The sequence below is a fragment of the Ochotona curzoniae genome, unplaced genomic scaffold (assembly GCF_017591425.1).
Source record: "Ochotona curzoniae isolate NIBS_2020 unplaced genomic scaffold, NIBS_Ocur_1.0 contig_3332, whole genome shotgun sequence".
NCBI lineage: Eukaryota > Metazoa > Chordata > Mammalia > Lagomorpha > Ochotonidae > Ochotona > Ochotona curzoniae.
The window spans coordinates 4,638,457-4,661,963 of NW_024465816.1; the positions used below are offsets into that span (position 1 = coordinate 4,638,457).

At 41.1% G+C, this 23,507-nt stretch overlaps 1 protein-coding gene across 1 annotated transcript in view; it reads left to right on the forward strand.

The window, feature by feature from the left end:
- Positions 1-23,507, forward strand: part of FLT1 (fms related receptor tyrosine kinase 1) — a 168,141-nt gene that overhangs the window by 15,871 nt on the left and 128,763 nt on the right. Inside the window, exons 2-3 of the mRNA XM_040979849.1 lie at positions 13,509-13,605; positions 14,636-14,859. Coding sequence (XP_040835783.1) covers positions 13,509-13,605; positions 14,636-14,859 — 321 coding nt within the window. The remainder of the gene's footprint in view (positions 1-13,508; positions 13,606-14,635; positions 14,860-23,507) is intronic.

Genomic DNA, 23,507 nt, shown 5'->3' on the forward strand with positions numbered 1-23,507 from the left:
AACCACTCTTTCTGAGGTTTGGGTATGAATGATGCTCGTCTTCTTTAGATACGTAAAGGGAAGGCTTTGATGTCACGTACAGACTCATGTGAAAAACATGCAGTGATTTCTCTCTTTCTGGTAGATATTTACCTCTTCTGACAGATTTCTTTGCCTTCCAAAAACTCTGTTCTCCATCAAACGTATATAGCATTAACTTCTAGGTAAGATTAAGAAAGAAGTTTGCAGAATCTTTCTCATAGTTACTATATGAAAATTCAAAGAAATGCCCTCCTCCACTCCTAAAAAACAACATGTTCACCCATTGTCAAAGCATAAGAGTTAGTGTACAGTATACGTGCGATGGAGAGCAATTCTGCTACAGATTGTTAAATCCAAAAGGAAACTGGTCTTGGCAGCAGAAAGCTCAGTGGTCAAGAATAGTTTTAATGAGCGTTAAAGAGTACTCTAACGTGACTTTCAAAAACTTAATTCCCTTGTGATGGATAACTTTGTCACGTGCTCTTGGCTATTTAAATCTTCAAGGTCAGAGGGTTTGTATACATTACTGGTTGCAAAGACCAGAGATCCCCTCAACTTCCCCCTTGGTGAGTGAACTTGACACGTCCGCTTTTTCCACAGTCTGTGGGTTTGCAGAAGAATGTTTGCTGTGGGGTGGGGGAGCCTGTATGAAACCAAACTACAAATGCTCCGAAGAACTTCATCACACTCAGCCTTCTGGTCTAGGTTTATTTCTCCCCTAGTTTTAGGTGCAAAGCAAATGGTATGGTTAGTATTTGTAGCCAGGTCTCCCATGTGTGTGGTGGAAGGGACTCAAATATTTGAATCATCATCTGCTGCCCCCTCACCCCCCAGGGATGTGTGTAAGCAGGAAGCTAGAATCCAGAGCAGTGTTTGGCCTTGAACCCAGGCACCTCAATACAGGATGTAGGCATCCCATGTAGTATTCCATTTTTAAAATTTTTTGCTATCTTTAAACAAATACTGTTGATTTAGTTATTTAGAAAATGACAGTAATAAAGAGTGAGAGATTTTTTTATACACTGGTTTATTTCTCCAAATGCTGGAACATTCAGATTCAGGCCAGGTTGAAGGCCAGGAGCTGGGAACACAGCACTAGCCTCCCATGTTGGTGGAGGGGTCTAAGGACCTCAGCCATCTTCCACTGCTTTTCAGGCACATTAGGAAAAAGCTGCTTGAAAGCAGAGCAGCTAGGACTCATACTGGCACTTGGATATGAAATGCTGGTATTACAGGAAGCAGCACCATGCTGGCCCTGTCCGTGTGGCCTTAATAACTGCGTTAAATGTTGGCCTTGATCTTTTTTTCCTAAAAGTTACCTGTGTCACATGACAGTCTGTAAGCGGTAATTGAATAACATAAAAATCTTCCAGTCCCCATGCGATGCTTTGGCATTACATGGTGAATGTCTATACTGAAGTAATACAATAGTTCTGCAGGTTTTCCCCCAGTGCTTTCTTCCTAAAGGAACCAACCCACAATTATGGAACAATGACATACTCAAGAGATTCAAGGATCCGCTCTCATTCTCTTCATAGGAGCCTAGAACCTTGGCACAGGATTAGCAAAGTTTTGGTGAAATAGTTGGTCATAGACCAAACTGTAATCCTAACGCTGTGTAAAATACAGAAAAATCCCACTTTAAGGGAGATTATGTCCATAACATCCAATGATTCTAAGGGGCTGGCATAATGGGTAAAGCTGACAACTGTGACATTGGCATCCCATATGGGTACCAGTTCATGCCTGGCTGCTCCAGTTTCTATCCAGTTCCCAGCTAAGGTGCCTGGAAAATCAGCAGAAAATGGCCCAAATCCCTCTGTCCCTGAATCCATATGGAAGACCCAGAAGAATTTCCTGGCTTCTGATTTTGTCCTGGCCCAATTTCAACCATTGAGGCTGTTTGGGGAATAAACCAGAAGACGGAAGTTTTTTTTCTCTCTCTCTCTCTCATTGTTTCTGCCTCTCTTTCTTTGTACCTCTTCCTCGCAAATAAAGTAAATCTTAAAAAAGTAATAATAAAAAAAGTTTCAGAAAGAATATAGAGGATGCCTCAGGTAGGACTGAAATTTGTAAATGTGTGTTAGAGATTGGAAGGCTAGTGTGAAGGCAGCTCAAGCACCTTATTAATATCACTAATTTTCCTAATAACGAAAGCCTGTCCAAATGCTCTTTCAACTATATACATGCTGTCATTAACTCATCTCCGGGTCATTGCATAGCATTGTGATTCTTCAGAGGATGCCCCAACTGATAACATAAACAACTGCATTAAAAAAAAATAAAAGCTCACTTCTATTAAAGTCTTGTAAATTGAATCTTGTTTGTACTGAGTATATTTTTGTTGAAGTCACTCCTCTACTGAAAGCAAGCATTGACTATGTTTTTCTGTTCTCTTAATCTGAAAATGCCGAGATTCTAACCTGAGATTACCTGTGAATCTCCATTTATGCCACAGCATAGTGACAGCTCTGGTATAAGACCTTAGTTCCCCAACAGTGTTCTGCACTGTCACTGGAACCATGGCCAAAGGGAAACAGGCTTCAAACGTCACACAGTCCCTGCTACTGATAGAAAAAGCAGACACGAGACAAAACCTGCCCCTGTGTTTTGGGGTGTGCAGAGCATTTGCTCTGTTCGCCGCCCTCTGCATTCCCGCGTGGAGGTCTCCCAGACACTCTGCCAGATACTTTACGAGCGCTGTCTCATGCCCTATCAACCAGATCTTGACCTTTTGCTCCAAGTAGCTCAGATAACTGTCCTGATGTTGCTCCATAAACTGAAATGACATGCCTGTTGGACAGCTCCGTGGAGGTGGCTTTAGCATGGAGGCACTAAAAGAAATATGGCATGGGAGTCAGAACACTTTTGGTTGTGCGTGTTGCAGGGATAGAGGAAGCTCTGTGGTCAGCGGGAGATTTCTCCCTGACCAACCTTCGTTAAGTCTGATGTTACATGAGAAGGAGCAGTGCCTGGCTACAGGTCATTGGGAGGGTAGGGTCCTGATGGTAGCTGGTGACAGGCTCGATGATCAATGAATGCGCCCTGGTAAATTGTGACCCTCTGCGAAGGTGGTGTCAAGTAAAAAGAGCTCTAAGATGAGCACTGAGGATGCTAGCAATGTTGAGGTTATGAGCAGCATTTTTCTCCAGGTAAACACTGCGAGCCACACAGATTTGAAATCACTTTTATAAAATGTAAGGAAACATGAGTAGAGTCATTTCCCAGATGTCCAAGTTGCAGTCCTGGGGCAAACACTGCACTCATTGGTTTCCTGACCTCTAAGGTCCTGAAAGGCTTTGTGGACTGACCATCAGAATGTGAATTGTGGTAGCAAGTGCCGGGGAGCTAGTGGCTAGTGTCGGCTCTGCTCACAGTTCCAACTTCTTGCTAGTGCCCTGAGAGGTAGCAGTGATGGCTTAGCTGCTTGAATCTCTTGCCACTCTTGGCAGACCTGGGTTGAGTTCCCACAACTCTTGGCTTCAACCTAGCTCAGCCCTAGCTGTTGTGTCCCCTTGAGGAGCGAACCCGCAAATAAATCTCTTTGCTTTTTAATCAAGTGAAAATTCATTCATTAAAATAAAAATATGAATTTTAACATAGCTTTAAAACAAATAAACCAGAAAAAAAATTTTTAAAATTACACGACTACATGCAAGCTTTCATTGAACTGACATACCTATAGAGACATGTCAATGCTAACTTCTGGTCTTAAACATTTGAATAATATTCTGGCTTATTTTTGACCCCTAGGTGTAAGACATACATACCTTGTAAATGACTGTTTTGAATTTTCTATAAAGGCATTGATGTCAGAGTTCATATTTAGATCTTACTTATTTGGGGCATTGCCTGGAATTGGAAAAACTAAAGCTAGAAACTGGTGCATCCTGTTTGTGAGTTCTGTGTGGTGAAACAGGGAGTTGAATATACTATTAAGATGAAAAGAAAAAAAAATCAGGTCTGCAGAATTAGAAAGTTTCTACAAATTTTGTTGCTGGACAGCAGCCTTTTTTTTTTTAAGTGTCCTAATCTGAGCTATTTGATACGATACGATTACTTATTTAAAGTCGTATCTACAAAGAGGGCTAGTCAACAGTGAGACAGAATTTAGTGCTCTTGCTATATACAAGTCAGTTTCAAACTCCCAGTCTGGAAATAACTTTCCTTATACCTGAGCTGTGTGAAAAACAGTTAAAACACACACTAGGAGTGGCCACATGGCCCAGCAGCTAAGATACTGGCTAAGACACCCACATTCCACGTTGGAGAGCCAATGACCTTGTCCAGGACCCTGCCCTGGCTCCTGACTCCAGCCCTTGGCTAATGCAGACCCTGGGAGGCTCAAGAGTGGGTTCACACCACACTTTTCGGGGACCTGGACTGAGTTCCTGGATCCTGGTTTTGGCTGTAGTCGTTGTGGCCCTCACAGGAGTAAATGAATAGGGATGCTACCTCTCTGTCTCTGTCTAACTCTCTCCCCAAATAAATTTCAAAAATTTGTAAAAATATAAATCAAATGCACACCCCACACCTCTTCTTTTTCTATGCTTTTGTGGTCCACTGCTCAGACAAGCTCGAAATTTCCTTAGAAACAGTCTCTGCAGAAATGTAGGCTGATATGCATGCTGGTGTCTGTGCACATCCTTCTATTTCATTAGATTTTTACCTCGATTTAAGGCCAGTTGTTTTAGAAGGGAAAAACAGTATTTAAGAAAATCAATATCATGACTTCTTTTAGGCCTTGGGTTTTGTTGGTGTCACATAAATTCTGCTCGATTTCACACCTTCTGTGTAATCTGTTGGCAGAGGAAACTTGAACACATAGCCCTTCTCCACTGTCCTAAAAGTGAGAGAAAAAGCACTTTAAAAGGCTCTTCATTGAAGTGTGATTAATGATATAGTCTTTATTGAATGTAGGTATTCTAAGTAGTGCATTCAGCTACACTCACTACCTCATGCTAGCACAGAAGTTAAGATTAAGAGTTAGTTTATGATAAATACCTAAGCCATTCCAGCTGTAGGTATTAGCATCTCAAACAACAACTTGGGTAGCTTCTGTAAGTTTGCAACTGCAAAAAGAAAACAAAAACAAAACTGTTTATTTACTTATTTGAAAGGCAGAGTTAGAGAAAAAGAGGCAAAGAGTGTAGGATCTTCCTTCAGGTAGTTCACTCCCCTAGTGGCAGTAACTGCTGGACCAGGCTGAAGTCAGGAGTTTCATTCAGGGCTCTCACATGGGTACAGAGACCCACGGACCATCTTCTGCTGCTTTTCCAGGTGCATTAGCAGGAAGCTGGATCAAAAGTGGAGCAGCTGGACACGAACCAGCACCCACGTGGGATGCCACTGTCACAGGTGGCAGCTTCACCCGCTAAACACAACATTGGCACCCCCATTGCCTTTGTCATCACTTTTCCACCAACCCAAAAATTCCGATCAGATTTGGCTTGTATGACTGAACTTTGAATCACTGCATCTTGAGGGATGTAATCTTTCTCTTTCGTTATGAATTATGTTTAATTGACCCCATTTCACCTTTGCAGAAGACAAATTCAAGTGTTAGAAACATGATACTGGAGTTATATTCAGACAAAGAGGCCATTTATCATGCAGGATTTTGTGCTGTAGAAAATGCAATACGTAAAAATTAAAGACAGATGCTAACTGTTCCAAATAAATATACTCAAAGCTTTGGATTAAAAAGAAATAAATTGAAAATCAGTAATTTTAGTAGAAAGGGAAATCCCAGTGGGTTCCTCAGGGAACACCAGCGGTACCATTTTCATTGTGAGACAGTTTGTTAATGTGCCAGTTTCGAGAGTTAAAATGACAAATATGCATTTAGAGGTGATTTGGAATGAGTACTACGTTAAATCTGAAAGACAGGAATAGGAGCTCAGTAAATTTTTGTGACACATTTGTAAAACTCCTTCATAAATAGTGGATGTTATGGAGCAGGAAAGAAAAAGTATTATTCTACAATCAGCTTTCTAAAACTTGAAGCTGAAAAACCTAGTCTAAACCTCCATGTGTGTGGGTTACATGTGACAACACATTTCCAAAATTCCAAATGGAAATTTAGGCCTTCACTGTAATTCTGCGGTTACTTTGGCTGTAAATTGTTGAAGTTTTATAGCATTTGGGCAGTCAGAGTCTGGTCTGACTAACTGGGTAAAGTAGTGTAAACCTTCACATGTGTGGGATATATGTAGCAATACATTTCCAAGCTGCTTGAAATTTAGGCCTTCCCTGTAACTCTGTGGTTACTTTGGTTGTAAATTGTTGAAATTTTATATCCTTTGGGGAGTCTGATCTCCTACTGTGTGTGGATGTTATCTGTCATTATCACTTCATTGATGTATAATGTGTCTGTTGCTTTATTGAGATGTCAAAACATCTATCACTTAATTGAGATAACAACATTCTCACACAGTACCAGACCAGATTCTGGCACCCCAAGTGATGATCGTAGGAAAACAGAATATTAAAGTACATGATTCACTGTTTCGGTTTTTGTTGTTTGTTTCTTTGTTTTGGTGTTACTTTCTTTTCTTTTGCTTTAGTCTTAGAGTTGTGTAGCCATTAACTAGTATCTAACTTCGCATCATTTTCATCTCTTCAAGAAGTCACTCCCTGCGCACTTGGTCATTTCTCTTCAGCTCTGTCAACTTCCATTCTATTTTCTGTCTCTGTGGCTTTGTCTAATCTGGACCTTTCAAATAAATGGACTCAGAATATATGGCCTTTTGTGGTTAGTTTCTTTTACTTTAAACTTAGCATTTTGTGTTTTCAGCATAATAGCTTTCATTTTTAAAAAGACTTATTTATTTTTATCGGAAAGGCAGATACACAGAGAGGAGGAGAGACAGAGAGGAAGATCTTCCATCCAATGGTTCACTCCCCAAGTGACTGCAACGGCCAGTGCTGCGCCGATCCGAAGCCAGGAGCCAGGAGCTTCTTCCAAGTCACCCATGTGGATGCAGGGTCCAAGGGCTTTGGACCATCTTCGACTGCTTTCCCAGGCCACAGGCAGGGAGCTGGATGGGAAGTGGGACTGCCGGGATTAGAATCGACACCCATATGGGATCCTGGCACATGTATAGCAAGGACTTTAGCCACTAGGCTACCATGCCGGTTCTGTGTCTTTCATTTTTGAAATTGCATTTATTTTGAAAGGCAGAGAGAGAGAGAAAAAGAGAGAGAGATCTCTCATTTATTTCCCTAAATGCTTGCAACAGCCAAGGCAGAGCTAGCCAGGTTGTAGCCAAGAGCCAAGAACTCCCACCTGGGTGGCAGGGACACGAGTGCTTGACCCCTCCCCTGTTGCTTCCTAGGATGTGCCTTGACAGGACGTTAGAATCAGGAGAGGAGCTATCTTGGACTCAAATCCAGTCATTCCAGTATTGAATGTTGACATTCCAGTTGGTGCCTTAACCCATGTGTCAAGCATCTGCCGCCATTTAAGATTTACGTTTCTCTTTATTTGAAAATCAGAATGGCAGACACGAGTAGTCAGACAGAAAGAGAGAGAGAGATCTTCCATCTACTGGTCCACTCCCAAATGCCTACCACAGCTGGCCCTGGGTAAGCCAAGACCAGTAGCCCAGTAACTCCATCCAGATTTCCTGTGGCGAGGACTCAAGTACTTGAAGCATCATCTGCTGGCCCCCAGGCCTATTATCAGGGTAGCTGGATCAGAAGTAGAGCAGCCGGAATTCAAACTTGCGCTCCCATACGGGATACAGGCCACCTTAACCCACTATGCCACAACATCTAGCCAGTTTTCATTTTGTAAACAAAAAGATTTTGCTCTCTCATAGTTCTAGAAGCTGGAAGTTTGAGAACAAGCCATTGCAGGTTTGGGTTCTCCTATGCCTTCTCTCTCTGTGGCCTGCAGATGGTCTATTTCTCACTGTGTCCTCACGTGACCTTTTCTCTATGTGTGCCAGTGAAATTTTTTCCAGGTTCATCTATGTTGTAGCACGCATGAGTACTTCATCCCTTTTTATTGTCAAATAAAATACCATTGTATGAATATGCCACATTTTGTTTATCCATTTCTCATTGAAGAGCATTTGGAGAGCTTCCCCCTTTTGGCTGTTACTGGTGTGGATGTTTGTGTATGAGCTTTTATGTGGACATAAGTTTTCAGTTCTCTTGGGGCAGATATCTAAGAATGTCAATGCTGAATCATATGTTTAGCTAATGATGAATTCTATGTTTAAAGATGTGAGGCCCTGCCAAGCTGTTTTCCAAAGTGGCTACACTGTTTTTAAAATCCTACTGGTAATGCATAAAGTTCCAATCTTTCCACATCCAACATTTGATACTTCTTTTGAATTTATGCTATGCCTATAGGTAAAAAAAATATCATCTTTATGAGTTTTTGCTTTGCATGAGTAATAATATTCTTTATTTTTTCATGTGTTTATGGATCAGTTATATCCTTTTAGGAGATACATTTGTGTATATCTCCATCCTGATCCTTTGTCATTTTTCAAAGTTGGGCTATTTGCACTTTTAATAGCCACATTTTAAAAACGTGATTTCTGACTTGTACATTATTATTCATTACTAATCTCAGAATCAATAGAATTTCCAGGCTGGAAGGAATTGAAAATCTAACCTCCGTTGACAAATGAAGACTCAGAGGCGGAAAGTGTTTACCAAATCAGAGCAAATGGTGGCAGAGATTTATGATTCCTAATAAAAAATGAGAAAATGTAGCGATTTTTTTATTTATAATTGAGAAAAGATATTTGTTGCTTTCTTCTGGAGAACAAATGCTTTGATTACAGTACATGGAGATGTAACATAGCATGTCATAAGAATGTCAACTGTGGGGTTTGTTTTGAACTTGTATTCAACTCACAAGAACACTGTTTTTAATTTATATCAACAAAAAGTAGAAGTTTTCTAAAGATCCTCTAAGTCAGACTTTACGTAAGTATCTTCAAGATGATAGCTGTGTGAGACGTCTGGCCTGTTGATTCAGTATTCATCATGGGAGCTTTGCCAAACCTTTGAAGAGACTCAGTCATTTGGGCTTTGGACTTGACTGCAAAATGAAACCATTCTTAGAAATATACTCACTCTTCCCATTGAAATCAAATGAAATCTTCATTTTGCCTAAAGAAATTAGGTGGGGGACAGAGGATGACACTTACTAAATAATGCTTAAAATTTTTACAGAAATTTGAAAAGCAGAAAGAGAGGGAGAAAGAGAGAGAGCTCCCACCACCAGTTCACGCAAATTGCTCCCCCAGGTATCCGCAATGGTCTTGTCTGGGTCAAGAGGTCAGAACCAAAAGCCCAGAACTCAGTCCAGGTACCCTACCGGAGAGCTGGGATCCAATTACCTTAACCGTCACTACTGCTTTCCAAGATCTGAGTTGCCAGGAAGCTGGAGTCAGGGACTGGATCTGGGCATTAAAGCCCAGACACTCCAATGTGAGACTGATGAGTTAACCATTAGGCCAATTGTCTGTCCCATGGAGGAGAGTCTGTGTGTGGGCTTATGAGGAGAGGAGTGTTTAGGCTCAAAAGTCACAAAGTCTTAGTTTACCTACCAGTTAATACAGAACAGAAAAACAATGAAGAGAATATTCAAAGTAAATACAGTGTCAGTATTCAAATAAATCACATTCACATGTTATTGCATTGTTTTGTTGTTTTTTTTTGGTTTTGTTTTTTTTTTTTTTTAGTTTAGGTTTTAAAATTTTTGTAAAAGAAAGAGTTGGAAAGGAAGCACACTCCAATCTTTCGGTTTGCTCCCCAGATGTCCACAAGGGTTATTCCCGAACTGGACAAAAATCAGGGTTAGGAATTCTATCCAAGTCTCCCATGTGGGTGCCAGGGCCCCATGTAGACGAGCCCCCATGGCTGCCTCCCAAGGTCTGTGTTGGCAGAAAGCTGGAATTAGGAGCCAGAGCCAGTTATGAAACCCAGACACACCAATGGGAACTGGGCGTCTTAACTGGTATAAAAACCACTAAGCCAAGGGCCTACCCCATGTATTTGCATCTTAATGCTCTTAGTCCACACTGCTTGATGTTAATTGTTTTTTTTTTTTCTATCAAAACAGCCTGTGATAAACCCCAGTATCGTGCTAAGCATTGGGCTTTTTGTTTCATTTTATCTAAATAATAGTTTTGCAGATATAAGTAGATCCCTGTATTCCTCATGATTATATACAATTTGACTCTGATGAAAACAAGGGTCTCTCAGAGGGGACAGAAAATATCAACCAATGGGGACAGAACCAATCTTTTGTAAGTCAGACTTTTAGGCTACCTTGGAAAATGGCAAGTTTTGATACCTATCCAAGCTTCACACAGGGGAATCGTTGTTCAGTTGTAAGCACTCTACCCCTGAATGTACCCTGTGGATTACTCTCTAAATGGAAGTATGATGGAATGGCTCAGAAGAGCAAACTGCATTGCCATGATATATAAATGAATATATATTCAGGTATATAGCTTTAATTACATGTATATCAGTAATGTGATGGGAAAATTGCCTAATACACAGTAGATGCTCAAAAATGTTAGTAGACTTGTTTACACGGGTTGGCATGTGGACTTTAAACTGCCTTGGGCTATTGGTTCAAGGCCTAATACTGTGACGTCACAACCTTAGAGTAATAAACCTCTCCCTTTCCTTTTCCTTATTTGTTTTATCATTCTCTGTACTCTTAGCATTTCCATTAATCTTAATAAAAGTCTAGTTTCCAATTCACTGAAGCATACCGATAACACTCAGTGTCCAGTTGCTTGAAGAGAGTTTAATTGTACTTTTCTCTTTCTCTGTTTTAATTAACTACTTTTTGCTGGCTCTTTCCTTCCAAGGGCAACATTCAGTGATGTCAGTGAAGACAGCTCAAATGCCAGGATACTTTTCCTGGCAATTTCTCCCCTAGACTTCTCAATGCCCTCATGATTTTGTAGTGTACCACCCTTTAAGGTGACTTCTGTAGACAGGGATGCTGTCAGCTTGTCTTGGGATGGATCTTTGACAGTGGAGCTTCTCTCTGGTCAGACCCTGGATGGCTGACTGATGGTTTAAGTGGCTGTAAGGAAAGCTTCCTGTGATTTGAAAACTACAAGAGCTCAGTGTGAAAAGTGGGCTTCTTCTCCATGGCGCCTCCTGGTTGGAAAAACTCACTGTCTGCACGTGGACCACTCAGATAACTACAAGTAATGCTAGAATTTTCCGCAGGAAGCTCTGCTGGGTCTTTTCCAGCTGATGAACAATGGTTTGTCTAAATCCCCAGAGTTCTATGCCATTAAGAAGGGCTGAAACCATTCTGACCTGGAAATTTTTTCAGGGTAGGTTTCATCAATTGCTGCCTGTGGCTTTAGGAAAAAAACACATATTGCCCTGGAGGCCTGATTTTAATTTTTTACTAAAAAAAATGAGGAAAGTACAAAATCTTTCCCTCAGTACCTGATGGGTTAACTTGTCCTGTGGGAATATGTTATAAACCAGTTGTTTCTATATGAAGCAGGGTTTTAATTGAAATTAGTAAACAGTGAGCCCTTTATCTAATAATAACTTCATACTACCTGTGAAAATTAACTTTTAAAATGGTGATTTACAAGTGAGCACTGGTCATTCAGGACAGCCACACCCCCTATCAGAGTACCTGGGAAGGAGACCCACCTCCACTTCCGATCCCAGCTGCCTGTTCCTGCCTGTCCATGCTCATCCTAGGAGGTAGCAAGTGATGGTTTAAGTAGCCAAATCCCTGTCACCCACGTGGAGATTCAAACTGAATTTTGAGCTCCTGGCTCAGCTTAGCTCAGCCTTGGCTGTTGGAAACACTTGGAAAGCAATCCAGCAGATGCAAAATGTGTGTGTGTGTGTGTGTGTGTGTTTCTCTGCCTTTCAAATAAAAATGTCAAAAAGAAAGAAAACATTGGCTATTTCTAAAATGGACAATATTAATTTACATCATCAGCAACAGCAGAAAAGTATATGATGCCATTTAATATATCTGTATTGACCATCTCAAAATGCCCAGAGACAGAAGCGAGGAGAAGCGATTCCACCAGCTGTGGGTGACATGTGGCATGTGGCATGTGGCAGTCTGCATGCTGGCAGCTTCCACAGCAGCACTGGCTCCGGCACATACCTTGCCTGTGACAGGGAGCGTGGGTTTTCCCGTTTTACTCAGGCTGCTAAGCAGCAGAAACTTAGGTTATGCCAAGAGCTTGTAGTTAAGAAACAGAAACCTTAGATTGCTGTGCAGATCCATCAACGTGTCCACTTTTCTCTGAGCTTTAGGACATAAGAGAAACACCAGGGAACAGCAGTGGGCCGACCGGGAACTTGCACTCATCTTCCAGATCAGCGAGCCAGCATTCAGACCTAAAGAACCATTCTCCAACTTCTACAGTATAAACCCATGTTAAAACTAATAATAAAAAATGGTGCCTGAAGTTGGTACCAAGGCCTTACCCATTATCTCTTCCCCCACCCCTGAACACCAACCCTTCTACCTTAGGATGCCAACCCTGGGTGCCTGATTTGCTTTTACCAGGCTTTGCTCAAGCCCTGGTGCAAAGAGGAGGGGAATAAAGAGGAGAGAAAAATGGAGAAACAAGGGCAATGAGGGCTGAGGGAGAGACGGGGCAAAGGAAATCCTAACACTTCCTCTTCCAAATGGTCCCTGAGAGCCACATGGCTCTGCTGAACCTGGGAGAAGCCAAAGTGGAAGGTCAGAAATCCAATCTCTTGTGTTATAACAGGGATGACATAGCAGGAGAGAGGTGTCATATCTGGGGTCACGTTGCTCACCAGCAGGATGGGTATAGAAAGATGAATGGATGCACTCTCCCACACGCGTTTTGTGTCCTTCCAAAATCCTCTGTGAGATACGCTTGTCTGGTGTTGTGTAAGAAAGTTCAGTTTTCTTTATACTGTACCAACTTAGAGGGAAGGTTATGTAAGACAAACCAAATGCCACCTAAACCAGACTTTGACTCTAAGATTAGTTTTTACAATGAGGAATTTAGTTAAGAGAGAAAAGGGATGAGCCCAAAAGATCATTTCTGGAGTAATGGCTGAGCTAACTGGAGTTTCTATATGTTTATTCAGAAAGAAGGTCAGACAAGTCTATATGACTAGATGATCTATATTGGTACAAGTTCAACATTGGAAATATACTTTGGATGACACTAACATTTAATCTTGATAGATTTTAATAAGTTATATATTAATATGGTTATCTTTTGAGCCATATAGGAAACTAATAATATTCTAAATAAATGGGTTTTTATGCATTAGGGCATTTGGCATAAAAAGATACATAATAGTTGTGAACAAAGCTTGACATAGTACAAAGCTGTAAATTAAGAGAAATATCTTAGATGCATCTTTTTATATATGTAAATAAATCAAAAAAATTTTTAATAAAAGATAACTTTTTAAAAATGATGGGAGTGCAATTTGCAAATGATGTGTTCTAACCATTTGTCTTCCAGGATCTAGTTCAGGTTCGAAGTTAAAAGATCCTGAGCTGAGTTTAAAAGGCCCCCAGCACGTCATGCAAGCTGGACAGACGCTGTATGTCAGATGCCGGTGAGTGACAGGATTCATTCGGGAATAATGTAGATACCTTTCCCCAGGCACAGAAGCGTGGTGGGGATGATCGTGGAATCGCAGGACGCACGTACCACCTTCCCATACAGAGGTTCCCACAGAGGAGGGATCCCAGGGGAGGCATGGCAAAGATGCTCACCACCCGTGCATCCTTATTCCGAACATCATACAAAATCTTGTCTGGATATGTGGTTTTCCTGCTAAAAGGAAGAGAACTACGCTTGTTTTACTTTTTGGAAAAATATTATTAACAAAAAGAACAGATTTCATGTCTTTCATAGGAATAATTCTATAACTGTGATGTTCTCCCACTCTCCTCTCTGAATCCTCCTCCCTCCCTTTATTTTTTCTTTAATTTTTGCAAAAACATTGTTTTAATTCACTCTATAATCACAGACTTAATGCACTGCTAATCAGGATATTAACAAGTAGAAAGACCACAGTTCCACAAGGACTAAAACAAGCAATCCAATCACACTGAGTTTATTTTGTTCCCGTATGTTTTTTTGGTATTGCACATTAACTGCCACATATCAGAAAAAAGATATCATTGTTGTTTTGGGTTGGGGGAGGTCCTGGCTTGTCTCACTAAGCATAATAGTTTCCAGTTTCATTCAGTTTTGCTCCAAAAGATAGGAGTTCGTTCATTTTTATGGATGAGTAGTATTCCATACTGAATGCATATTTGCTCTACCCGCTCATCAGTTGATGGACATTTGTGTTGACTCCATGTCTTAGCAGTCGTGAACTGAACTGCAAGAAACATGCGGATACAAACAATTCTTCCTTATGCTGACATCATTTCCTTCTGGTAAAGTCTCAGGAATGGAGTGTTTGGGTCATGTGGTAGACTTATTTTCAGATTCTGTGAAATCCCTGTAGTGGATAACTACACGTAAGAGAGGACCTTTGAATGATGTTTTTATAAAAAAAAAAAAAAAGCTTAGGAATTGGTGTGCAGCTCTGGCTCTGGATGTAACTGCCTTTTGTCTTTGATCTCTGATTGCAGAGGCGAAGCAGCTCTTTCATGGTCTGTGCCTAAAGCAAGTAGAGAAAGTAAAAGGCTGAACATCACAAAATCCACCTGTGGTAGAAACGGCAAGCAGTTCTGCAGTGTTCTGACCTTGAACGCGGCTCAGGCAAACCACACGGGCCCATATAGCTGCAGATATGTAAATGAGTCCACTTCACGAAAGAATAAAGCAGAATCCACAGTCTACGTATTTATTCATGGTAAGATTTCCATGTTCTATGTTTCTGATGCGGTTGCTTTGTGGTGCTTCTCGGATCCGCCCTGGTCCATGGGAAAGGTGGCTTTCCTAGCACCTGTAGAACAAGTGGGCCAGCAGACAGAGTCCACCAGCATGCAGAATCTTACAGAATGTGTCTTTTCTTGCTTTTCTTATGCATCACTTCCAACCAGACCTTTCAGGGCTTGGTCAGTGAATTTTATGCTCCGTGAGGGGACAAGCTGGTCTCTGCACAAGTAGCATCTGGAAGTATTTGGCACATGTTTGAATGAATAATGAATGACAGGATATTTGACCTATTTTTAAATTATTGAGAAGCCTAAAAGAACAATTTTTGTTCTTCAACATAGTTTCATTCTCTTCTGCCTTGGAATTGTAAAATGTTGTTTAGGTTTGTTTTGTTTTTTTGCCAGCAGCTTAGTAAATACACAGTTACTAGTATTTCTTGGGTGTTGAAACATTGCCTCTAGTTAACGATGTGATATTATTTCATGTTCATTGAGGAAGTATTGCCATGATGTAAGAGCTGCATATGCTGTTACATAGTGAAGGGAACAAAAGATAGAAACAAGGCACTGGGGGTTTTAATTTTTTTTGTCCTATTTAGAGAATGACCAAATAAGGTAATCTAGGAATGGGAGAAAAGAAAAATCATTAAAGAGGTACAAATTGATAATAGAATGGATCCTTGAGAAAGAATTTAAAAATGGCCTGTCATTTCATTCTTCCTGGTATAGCTACAACTAGTTTCCAATACTCGTTGAGGGGCTTAAAAACCAACAAACCAAAAGCAAACCCAAGGCTCTTGAGAACAGCAAGCAAGCTGGTAGGCAGCCCAAGCCCAAGTGAAGCAAAAAGAAAGGAAGGAGGACACAACACCAACCATGAGCTTGTAGAGCTAGATACGCAGTGTGAGTAGACTTGCTGGTGTGGAAGAACTGGTTCTTTGCCGTTTGTTGTGGGTGGTGGTATGGGCAAAATAATGTTTTTTAATTTTAAAAATAAAGCAACAAGGAGATATTTTACCTGACTCTAATATTCATGTGATGACATTTGCAAGATTCAGAAACTCAGGGAGCAGCACCCAGAAATGCTGCGTGATATTGAACGTAACCTCTTTGAGCTGCTTTCAATTTTGACTGAGGACTTTCAATTTTGTCTTCACTCCTGGACTCAGTCTTCAACTTCTGCACTTTTCCAGGCAGCAGGTAGCTATAGGGATTTAGCATTCCGGCAGTCTGTCATCACCATCCACCTTCCAAAAAAGCCTGAAGGTGTGGACCGGGGCCCTGCTTGGAGTAGTCGGCCTGTCCTGAAGGAGGGCTAGAGCAAGTAGGCAGGAAATGAGGCAGGGCAGGTGGAGAAGGTGCGGAATTAGGAACAGACCTCTCCACGGTCATTTTTGCTGTGCTGGGGAAAGAGAACGCTCCATTGTGGTGGGAGAAGTCGCCTCTCAGCCTCCTGTTCTCTGTCTCTAGTTCCACAGGGTCAGTCTCAGTCTTTCCAGAACTTGTGGAAAACAGAAATCTCCTTGTAGCTCTTGTCTCTGTGGACTGGGAGAAGAAATCATTCATTCTGAAATTCTCCTAAAAATTACTCTTTTGGGTTTGCCTGAGTCTGATTTTCACATCAAACACTATCATTGAATAAAAGAAGGCCTTCCTTTTGAAAAAAAAAATCAACTATTTCTACCTTTAACGCCTTTACTGTTCAGTAGACCTCGTTGGCTCATGGGGGCAGTAGGAAGGGGAGTACATAGCCTGTCCACTTCCATCACCTTTATGACACAGGAGAAATAGCTCTTCACAGTGATTTCCATTTAGACCATATAACAGAGAAGACCTGGGCAACAGCCATTACTGAGTGTCATACAATTATTAGTCTAAAGCCCCATGAGGGCAAAGTTCATGTCTGCTCTAATATCTTTATTGGACGTGCGTGTAGTAAGAATTCATTTGTCAAATGGGAAAATGACTAACAGATGCTGTGTGAAATACTCTGTTAAAATTGATGTTAAGGTGGAATTGCAGGTCTAGGGGGAAAAGTGCTAAGATTGATTCTTGATGTCTATGATTGCATCTTGGAGGATAGTGGCCACTGGGCCATACACTCAGCATGTCAGCTCACCTGTCACCGTCCACAAACTTTACCATAGATTTGGAAGTTCCATTATGTCAAACCCCTGTACAGTTTGTTGGACGTTAGGAAAAGGCCCATTGCAAAGATTGCTTTCAGAGAAGACAGGACTGTGCAATGCCTTGTTTCACATGTGACCTTTATACAGTGCACACACACACTATGAATATGTGTGCTCCTCTGAAAAAATTACTAGTATCTATACTGACACTGATCTTTTAAAAAAAGTGTTGATACTAAAATATGTTTGAATCTAATTGTAGCCATCAAAGAGTTCTTTTGAATCTTCTTAGGTAATTAAAATCATTAAGAGATTTGCTTCTTTATTTGGATGGTAAAGTGACAGGAAGAAGCCAAGAGAAAGAGAGATGTTCGTATGTTGGTTCACTACCCAGTTATCCGCAATGGCTGGGCAGGCTGAAGCCAAAAGAAGGACCCCGAGTATTCCAGAAGGTGTCAGGGACCCTGGAACTTTGGCTCTTCTCCTTTCAGAAGGAAGCTGGATTAGGCTTGGAGGCAGGGCTCAACCTCAGGCACTACCGGCTGACCTGTGGGCATGTCAAGTGGTGGATTAATTGGCTGTGCCATGGCACTTGCCGCTGCAAATGAACTCAGTGCACAGTTATTTAGGAGACGCTGTGTGTGTGCGCCTGAGATTGTACTGATGTTAAACAGAACACCCATTTTGTTGTCTTTTACCAGCTACAAGGATGCTGGTCTCACAATCACAATTTGTTAAAGTCCAAGGTAGCTATGAAACAATTCAGTAAATAACTTTTTTTTTCAAATAACCTAATACTTTCTGTATTTCTGTTTTCTTTTTTTTTTTTTTTAACCTTATCACTTCTCTTTCTGATACAGTTTGATCTTTTACTTCTATTTGGATTGAACATTTCACCCATTGCAGTCTTCGCACAAACCTCATTTGTAAAGACTCAGGATCGATAAAATTCTAGCCATTTCCTAATGTTCAGCTGTGATTATTCACTGCATGAGTTGGTTATTATTTATTGATGGTTGCTGAGTACTTCATAAAATGTTGTTCTGGTTGGAGGACTTCTGTCCCTATGTTGGCATTTCACCAGAGTGTTCTAAGAAGCTGAGAAAACCTGTTGAGACACATCTTTTGAAAAGGCAAAATTGTAGTCTGATAGTGTTTTGGGAAGAAGAATCAAGAGCGCATGTCAGCTCCTCCACCTCTCATCAGATCCACTGTGTGAATTAGGGACATGCTATCATTTCAGCTGTTCTTAATGGCCTTTAATAGGCACAGCTCCCATCTGAGCCCCAGCTTGTCTGGAACATCTGATAAGAGGTGTGTGGAAAACTCGCTTTCACTCTTGATCGTTATAGCTTGTAAAAATCCACCACTCCTCTGACACCATGCACCAAATAAATTTAGTCCTATTGAAGTGCTTTAATTCATTATTAGCTTTTTGATAAATGCACTTCATAGAATTCACTTCTTATCATGACTGTGGGGGAAGGGCTGCGAAAGTAGAAGCAGCAGAATGAGGTGGTCAGACTTTTCTCTCCAGAGTCTCAGTATTGGGACAAGACCAGAGGGAGCAGGATGGAAGCAGCAGGCCAGAGCATGTGCTACGTGCCTCGAGGTCAGACACAAGGGGGCCAAACGGCCACTTCCGTTGTCAGACACCTGGTGGGTGAGGCAAAGGGAAGAGGCAAAATGATTCTTAGATTCTGAAAGGAGCAATTATGCCATATTAGGGCTTCTTAGGGGTATTCATCCCCTATGGTAAGAAAAAGCAGCACTTTGGCACTCCGAGTCAGTGCCAAAGAGTTAGAGGATTTCACTGAAAGTATTGTTGCAAGACATGAGCGGTGACTGTACAGTGAGCGAAGTGTACAGAGATGTTCAGTGGCATCTCCAACGTTCTCATGCTTGCTCTGTGTCTCCAGTCTAGTCTGCAAGACCTTGAACTTACCATGTTGAATTCCCCACACTAACATGTCAGCCTGCGTTGCCCTTTTTCAGTCCCAAGCCTTTAAATGCTGTTAAATATAATGATGTCTTGAAAAATAACCAAAAGTGAAAAACGTGGAGTAAGGAGCGTGTGGTGGTGGACATCGTCTACTTATGCCCCTTGTGGTGTTATTTACATGATTTTGGGGGGCATTTTCATAACTTTTTTCATTTTCATTTCGTATTTTTTCACTGGTTTCTCCTTTATGTATCAAACTGATGCGATGTGCACAGCAGCTTGATTTGAAACAGTAAAAAAACATCAGGACACATTGAGTGAACAAAAATTTGCAGAATTTTTAACAACAATAAATGTATGAGGGTACTTCAAAAGATTCATGGGAAAGATAGAGGTAAATGGTTTTTTTAGTTGAGTTTTTTTTTTTAAATCTATGCAATATTTTTCATAATATGTGTTTTCTGTAAACTGTTTGAAGTCCCCTCATATTTTATATGGCAGAAAGCTGTACCTAGCTATGAAGCTTGAGCAGGAAAAATCCTGACAGCCCAGATACTCAGAGACGACTCCAGTAGACTCAGCCGAATAGTATTTTGGATATTCCTTAAGAACGCTTAATGAGGTGATCTCTGAAGAATCTGAGTTAATATTTCTTCAATCCTTTTTTATTAAATAAAATACTTATTTAGAGGCCACTAGAAGCCAGGGTGGGGAGTGAAGTCAAAAATCTCAGGTTGGGGCATTGCACATCTTGACTTCAGAGTATGAACTAGTTGTTATTTACTCTGTAGCAGAAAACTTGGAAATATGAAGGGTCTTCCAAAAGTTACCATAAATATATTTTATGAAAAAAGCATATATTTTGAAATTTTTATGCCTAAGGCTTCCTTTTAATTCTGTCTTCCCAAACTTTTTGAAATATTCTCAGTGTTTAGAAACAAAACACCTACAGAAATATAAGATCTGTTTGTCCTAGTGTTGTATGTGTGTGTGGTCTGCTATAAGACATGTTTCTTACAGGGGAGCTTAACACGGTAAGGGTAGGTCTGATCTATGATTTTTGAGTAGAAATGCAAAGGCCACTGTAAGCATGATGCCATTGTTTTCAAACGACTCCTGAAAACAAGGCATGGAAGCAGTCCTCCTCCAGTGGATGTAGGTACTTGGTTGCCCTGTGATTCTGTGCCATATAATCATCTCATCCCTGAAGTAGGTTTTCCCCTGAACAGTTTTGCCCCAGAGTTTTCCAGGGCTGGAGTCTATGTAAACATGCTGGTTGACAACACCTGCTCCATGTGAGACCCCTAGGATTTCAAATCCTCAGTTCCTCTCGAGGACTTGCTCCTAGTTGTTGGAGCTTGAACTTAACTCTGGAATGAGGGGTCCAGGAGCATTGAATGAAGCAGGGATCTGCTGTTCCAGTACTGCCTTCTGTTAGATGCCATCCCAGATCTGACAGTTTGGCACACATAAACTCTCAGTCAGCTCTGCCCAGTCCTGGGGTGATGAAGTAGTTGGGTGTTTGGTGTCCCATGCTCATGCTCACGGGGTAAGCCCAACAACCACAGCCGATGCAACCAATTCACTGGAACGTGAGTGAAAAGTGAAGAGGTTCACAGAGCCTTCATCCTACTCCCTTTTGCCCCATGGTTGTCAGAAAGGGGGTGCCTGAAGCAGTTAAACCCAAGCTGAAAGCAGATACTGATGCTTTCCATGGAGGGCAGGACTGGGTGGGCAGAGAGAGCATCACACAGTGGAATGAGTCGTCAAAGCCGCTGAAACATGTCAACTAAATTGATGTCATCACTTTCTGAGAGAAATTTCAAAGATAAAATATTGTTTATATCAAGTACAAGTCCCCTCCACAGGGGAATAGGCTAGTGCTGGTCGTATTTTAAAGGAAGAAAACAAACCAAAACAGACTATTTTCAGCCGCATCAGCGGGCTGGATCCCTTCTCTCTGGCTGTCTTAGACATTCTGTGATACTAACTTTTGCTTGGGTGGTGTCTAGGGACTTCCATCACTTGATGCTTCAGTTTCCAACATATTCTCCTCCTCTCCTACCCTGTGAAAAGCTTCTTCCCACTCCTCTACCCACTCACTTCACCTCTGTTCTTTTTCCATGGCTCCTTGCGTTTGAATTCTGAAATTTGTGATCCTTCTAGCATAGCCTTTCCAGTAAAAATAGATAGAGTGTTGGTCTCTAGGATTCTGCCTATTTCCAACTGTAACCTCTGCACCACTGGGCATGGTCAGGGGTACAGACAAATGACATGATGGGTCATGGTTTTCTTCTCACATCTTTAGCTGCTGTTTTGGCTCAAGAGAGAGAGGATAGAATGGATTGAGTAAAATGTATCTCAGCCACTGGACACATCTGGAAACCCAGATGTGTTTCCTAAAATGGCAGTAGCCTGAAGCTGATCTGCATGTGCAGAATTCAACTTGAAATGCTCAGAAAAGAATTCTTAGGAATTTTCCAGTATGTCTGTGGGTAGCTTCTTCAAAAATCTAGTACAAGGTCAGGTTTTGATGGACCTTTTTTTTTCCCCTCCCATTTTGATTAAGTTGTGAAAAAAGGGAAACAAATATTTCTAGGGCTTAAAATATACACTGGTGAGGTTGTTTGGAATTACAGATTTTTCCTTGGGAAACAGCCCCTCTGCATCCTGGCTCTGTGCTCCCTCCAGGGCTGAAGAATGAAGGAGATTATCCATTCTATCCATCACTGGAGGACAGCTGATTAGGACCACATGGTGAGAATTTAGAGAAGAGTAACTTAATTCTTAACCATTTTGCTTTCCAGATCCATGAACATTTGATGGAAGACATTCTTGATATCTTTAAGCCCTGCCATTTCACATTTCCCTTCTAGAAACAATTTTTTTTTTTTGGTCATGAACCCCCAAGGGACATTGACCAATCACTTTCAGATGATAGGAATGGAAGTTGCTCATATTGGCAAATTTGTTGGCAGTAGTCACTGTTGCATGCTTTTGCCTTGGCCCCTGACCTTGTGTTCACCTAGTGTGTCTGAGGAATTTCATCCTTAAAACTTGATGGTACCTGCCAAATGCTCAGGCCATTCCTTCAGAGAGAAATCAGTTCCTGCTGCTCCCTGAACTTTGTGTTGGGAATTTTGGTATGCCAGCTCTGAAGAGCCACACTGCGAAGTCTTGCTAGGAATAGCATACTTGTACATAACCAGGAATTTAGTAGAACTACATAAATACTTAAAAATAATTAGAACAAATATAGCCTTGAATGAGCCACTTGGATGCAATCTAAGACTGAAAAGTTGATCACTGTGCTAGAATTAGGAAATCTTCAGGAAGCAATGAAATTCAAGGGCAGTAATATTTGCTGTAACCTCTCATTTTTCCCTACCATTGAGTGTTAAAAATAGTGGATCAAAACTTCATGGTTTTAACAATTTTGAAAAATCTCCTTCAAGTAATGATTAAGGAAAAAATGAACAAGGGACTTTTTCAGAAGAAATCCCCTTAAGTTGAAAGGCTTTAGGTTTCTGACATTTCATAACTTTACCAGTGATAACGAGATGCCTGCCTTGCCTTGGGATAAGGGGGTCAGCTGTTTTGATCCTTATGGTCCTTGTAATACTGACACTATATAGTTTCCTATATAGTCCTATAGTGCTGTTGTTTCGTCATTTTGTGCCTTTCAGCTAAGTTGTGTTGGCAGTCATGTGACCAGCCGATCGTGCTATTCAGATTCTGCCACTTACAAAAGCTGTAAACACCCCTCCCTTCCTTCCTTCCTTCATCAAATATCAATTAATATGCTTGAGTTGAAACCACATGATTTGGGCTTCAGGTTGGTTTCAAATCCCTATTCTTAATACTTGCTAGGTTTTTGACTTGGGACAAAATGTTTAATAAAAATAATGATTAACATTTGGGTGGGTTTTACTCATTGCTCATTTTAACAGGTTAACAGGTTTCATTAACAAAATAAAATTAGGCAGCACTACCATTTTAAAAAATACGTGTGTATATATATATATTTAAATTTTACTTATTAATTTATCTTTAAAGATCTCTTCGTTTATTTGAAACAGAGAAAGAGGAAGAGTCATAAAGAAAGAAAGAGAATCTTATTTAGAGAGTGAGCTGGCTCCTGGGCTGGGCCAGCCTGGAGCTCAAAGCCTAAGATCCCATCTGGTTCTCCCATGTAGAAGCAAATGCCCAAGTCATTGGATCATCACACTGGCTTCCCAGGCGAATTAGCAGGGAGCTAAATTGAAAGTAGGGTAGCCGGACTCAAACTCATGCCCAGCTGAGATGCTGGTGTAGGAGGTGATAGCTAAGCCTACTGTGCCATATTGCTGGTACCTATGTCTTTCTGTCTTTCTTTCTTTCTTTCTTTCTTTCTTTCTTTCTTTCTTTCTTTCTTTCTTTCTTTCTTTCTTTCTTTCTTTCTTTCTTTCTTTCTCTCTCTCTCTCCTCTCTCTCTCTCTCTCTCCCTCCCTCCCTCCCTCCCTCCCTCCCTCCCTCCCTCCCTTCCTTCCTTCCTTCCTTCCTTCCTTTGCTT